The following is a 4,903-nucleotide window of genomic DNA, read 5'->3' on the forward strand; positions in this document are numbered from 1 at the left end:
CACCGCCGTGTGCCCGCCCCACAAAGGCTGCGAATAACCGTTTAGAGTCAAAGTGCCTTTAGTTTTTCCTCATAATTTATTGTTTTGTTTATTTCAGACATTATTGGGCATCTGTCTGTCTGTGTGTCTCCATCAGTTAGTATGGATTCTGGTTAGTTAAGGTGCCGAGAGAAATCTCTTCCAACTGGTCAAGGTTTTGCTAGCTCATGCCGGAGAGTTAACTTTTTCTTTTGAAACTGGAACACGCATTCGGGTTTTGTCTCTTGGAGCTGCTCTTTGGCATGGCTTCTGACATGTTTGTTAGTATCATTTTATTCTATCGATTTTTATGAAAGCAGGAAGGAAAATGGTGTTTCAGAGCAGGCTTCAGTATTGGTTTTCTTACCCGTCTATAAGCTAGTTTGCTCAGTTTGATCATGAGTGAAATGGTGTGATGTTTTACTGCATTTTGGTGTCAAAACGATGTGTAAATGTTAACACTCTAGCTTCTTGTTTTGACCCTCTTAAATGACCTTTGGATTTCTCTTTCTTCTAGGGTAGGCAGCATTGTAGGATCAGTGATCAAGAAACCAAGGGGAAAAACTCAGCTGCCAGTTCAAATGACTTCAGTGATCCGGTTTACAAAGAAATTGCTATAACCAATGGTTATATCAACAGAATGACCAGAGAGGAGCTCAGAAGTAAACTTGCAGAGTTCAAGCTTGAAACCAGGTTAGACTGATTTGTAAACCATTTAATTGTTCTTTGAGAGCAGCAGAGACATAAGGGATGATTATTTTAAAATTTAAAAACACACCACAAAGTGAGAAGCAGACACGCTGCCAAATGCCAGTTTTATGTGCAGTCTTGATGCAGCTTTTGTTGCAGGATTAGTGCATGTGATACTGCTTAATGTGTTACCAGAATTGTATGCTCTCTCAACCGGTAATGCAAAGAAACAAAAGAGTATGCAACTGCAGGTTACTTCTCAACATGTTTTTGGCGAAGGGGGAAAGATAGGTCTGAAGAACTGCAAGGGTTCTCAGGTCGTGTTGCAGACCTTCAGTGTGGAAACTTGCTTCAGAACATAGATATTTTTGTTTGCTGTACCCAGTACAGATCTGACTCTGGGTGTGGTGATAGGACTTGGAATTTAATTAATGTAGAGGACAGGTACCTTTAGATGGAGAGTTTGCTAATCTGAATAGATGAGATAGAATAACATTAATAGGTGAATGTATTATAAACTGGATTTGTGCTTATTGAGGAAGAGGAAAGGGGTAAGGTGTATAAGAGTGGTTCCTGCTCTATCAGAAATTACCTTCAAGACCCTTTGATATCGCTGTGGCCAGACAAATTGAGATGTTGAGAAGAAGGTCAGCTGGGAAAAACAAAGTGTATTGTTTCTGTTGGCAGCAGTAATGAAGCAGTGGTGGCAGTGGTGTTGGGGAGTTAGCAAAGTGAGAAGCTACTGCTCTGGAGGAAGAAGGAATATGAAAGGTGAGATGGGGTCCGAAAGGAGAAGTCTAGCTTTCTAGAGAAGATGACTGTAGGGCAGAGGATGTTCAGAGGAAAAAAAAAAGGAAGGTACAGAGATTGATTTGAACAGAATAAAAGAAAAAGAAAACAGTGTGGGTGGGAAGTGCAGCCTGCCGCCTCCACCCTGTCTGTCTGCAGATGTTCTGACTGCATGTTTTTTTTAATTCCTCCTTCAGTTAAATGAATTTGACTCCTTAGGACAAAAAATTGTTATCATTACCTGATGAAATTTTTAGTAAAACAGGTTAGATTTGTACAGCCATTCAGCAGTTATTCTGATTTTAAAATAAAAAGCAGAATTCAAATAGTAAATGATGTGTTTGTGGTTTCCTTCTAGGTTATTGATTTTCTATTTGTGTTTTTTATTCAGTTATAAATGCAGAAAGTGTTAAACTTTTCTTTTAGCTAAGCTAGACTTCTTTGGTCAATATGTTCAATTAAGTTGTTCGAAATACACCATACATGTAAACAAATAGTGTATGACCTCTAATGTAGTAAATTGAGCAGATTGCCACACACCATCCTTTCCCTTGGGGTTATTTTGATAGCAGATCATTTCCTCTTTCAAATTCTTTTATAGGTTTGATGAAGAAAATAGTAATTTTTCCCCTCCATCAGCTCCCATACTGTTTCAATTTTGAATGAATTGGTCATTGAATTAAACTAGATTAATAAACCATAGTGGAAAAAGTTACCTGTGTTTGCAGAAGAGGCTGATGTCTGGTTTTCCCTTGTGGATCAGTGAATTGCTTTTCTGATAACAGCACTTGCTACGAGTAGCTCTTACCAGCTTCTGTGATTTCATTTGCAATGTGTAATTTTAAAAGTAACTTCCTTAGAGTAAATTATGCTTGTTTATTCAGCTTTGGTTTCATACATGGCACTTCTGGCACCTGCACTTGCATATTACAATGTTTGTATTAAAAAGACACAGTAAGTAACTTTAATCATTTGCCACTGTGAATTTATGTGTTAGCCACAAACCTCCTGAAAAGCAGGATCTTGACCAGGAAGTTTTTCTGACAACTGAAATCTTGAATACTTTATTTTAATTGACTTACTCAGGCTCAATTTTAAATTTAAATTGAGACAAATTTAATGTGTAGGCTTTTCAGCTGGTTTCTGCATTATCTGTGCCACTGATGCAGAAATACCTCGGGCATCAGTCGCTTTAGGCAGGGGGCACAGGGAAATACGGGTGAAGCAGTATACTGTTTCCAGAACTAGAGGTCATCTGGGAGCAATCTTACAAAGACTTGGGCTTTGCAAAGGCTTCAGCTACAGTCTTGCTGAACTGGAGGTGACTGCAGAGTGTCTCTGCACTGTGCTTCCCAGTCTGTCCCCAGATACTGGTATTGTCTAGATGTTTTAGTTGTCGGGGGCGTATCGCGGCCTCTTCATTACCCCAGATAACAGAGCATTAACTGTATAAAGTTGAAATTGGACTTCATAAGTGCTTGTGTTCAAAATGAGGCTAATAAATACAGCTTCACTTCTACAATAGTGAAATAACTGATCAAATGAGGGTGTGATCTTTGTGACTTTCCTTATCTCTTTAGAGGAGTGAAAGATGTGCTGAAAAAGAGACTGAAAAACCATTACAAGAAACAGAAGCTGATGCAGAAGGAACCCGCTAATAGAGACAGCTACTATGACTACATCTGTGTTGTTGACTTCGAAGCAACATGTGAAGAGGGAAACCCACCTGAATTCGTTCATGAAATAATTGAGTTTCCTGTTGTCTTACTAAACACACATACCCTGGAAATAGTAAGTGACCTGATTACTGTGTCAGTATCTTGTTCTTCGATGTAACTTTTTAGGTTCAGGAAGTCTGGATTAGTTTTTAGGTAAATGTTGAACTCCATTAAATACAGCAAAAAAAATTTTATTTTTCATAAAGACCTATCCTCTGTGCCTCTTACATACAAGCAAAACTTTCTATTCTGAAAGCATCTGGAATAGGTCATGCCTCTTCTGTTGATTCCCTCTACTGATAGGAGGGACTTCAGTTTCTCAGTCATCTGTTCAAGGACTCAAGGGATTCATCATAAAAAAGAATTAGCAAATTCTCTGGTCCTCTGTGAGGTAGTCTACAAGAGACTAACACAGAGGTTTGGAAAGTGGGGCTGAGTGAACTCCGCTTCTTGGCAGGCTAGACTATTTCCACAACGTACCTGACAAACTGACAGCTCTGTAACCTGATTTTAAACATATTTAGTAGGCATTTGGCAGCCTCGAGTGCTTTGTTCCTGCACAAGTTTCTTTTAGGGAAAACTACTTGCTGTCTTAACTGACACCAAGTGACTCAGTGAAATGGAGGAAGTGCATGCCTCTCTGACTAATGGTTTATTTATCAAGAACTTTTGAGAGGAGGAGGATTTCCAGCAATCAGTGTGATGCTACGTTGGAGCGTAGCTGTGTGTATGACTAACTGCAGAAAGAGGGTTGTGTAGATTACCAAGACTGCTTTATTACCTTTAGAGTAGTAGGAAACAGCATGGGTTATTTTCCTCTGTCCAAAAGGTTGTGTATAGCAGCAGGGATTTGGGGCTTTCTTTTTTCTGTGAAACTTGCATGTGGTCTTCATTCTTAAACTGCTCATTTTCCCTGAGGGAGGTCATTGTGTTTATCTCTGACATCCAGAGGTGTGTGACTTCCATGCAGCCTGTGAGATGTGTGGCCTGTTGCCTTTCTTGAATTACAGGTGAGCCTTTAGAGATGCCACCTAAAAAAACACTGGGCTTTGCTCATGCCTCTCGCTTCTTTTTTTTCCTTACTCATGCTCTCCTTTTCTCAAATCCTCCCCTTTATTGCAGTCTGTCCTTCTCCCCTCTTACATCCACATCCCTGCTCTGTGGTGCCTACTGGCTGAGAGGAATGACGTGTTCCGGTTGGAAAGCCATCCATCCATCCCACCGCGAATCTCATGATGGCCAGTCAGGAGGCTCGTATTGGCTGGGGAGGTACACACTCCTTTTTGCCTCCAGCAGGACAAGTAGCTGCTATTGCCTTTCAGCTATGGGCAAGCCAAAGAAGTTGCCTTTTGGGCTACATAGTGTGCTGCTGCTGAGTGTTTGATTCTCTTATTACAGGAGGATACCTTTCAGCAATATGTGAAGCCAGAAATTAATCCCAAGCTTTCAAACTTCTGCATCAGTCTGACAGGAATCACCCAGGTAATTTGCACTTTCGTTTCTTCAGGAAAAAATGTGAAAAAAAAAAAAAAAAAAGATGTAGTGTCAATGTTTTCAGACTGGTAGTCTTTCATGGTAATTTTTTTGAAAGGCTTATTCTCTTAGTCCTTGTTTTTTCCCCTTTTCCCAATTATCACAGTTGATTTCACTAATTTGGTCATTTAGGTGTTTGTAAGGAGCTGTAGGGA

General features: G+C 39.9%; 1 protein-coding gene across 1 annotated transcript in view; it reads left to right on the forward strand.

Annotated features, from left to right (window-relative positions):
• Positions 1-540: 540 nt before the first annotated feature.
• The window catches only part of ERI1 (exoribonuclease 1), a 9,673-nt gene continuing 5,310 nt past the window's right edge, over positions 541-4,903 (forward strand). Inside the window, exons 1-3 of the mRNA XM_010294979.1 lie at positions 541-711; positions 3,078-3,288; positions 4,614-4,697. Coding sequence (XP_010293281.1) covers positions 659-711; positions 3,078-3,288; positions 4,614-4,697 — 348 coding nt within the window. The 5' untranslated portion in view covers positions 541-658. The remainder of the gene's footprint in view (positions 712-3,077; positions 3,289-4,613; positions 4,698-4,903) is intronic.

This window comes from Phaethon lepturus, unplaced genomic scaffold (genome assembly GCF_000687285.1).
Source record: "Phaethon lepturus isolate BGI_N335 unplaced genomic scaffold, ASM68728v1 scaffold37929, whole genome shotgun sequence".
NCBI lineage: Eukaryota > Metazoa > Chordata > Aves > Phaethontiformes > Phaethontidae > Phaethon > Phaethon lepturus.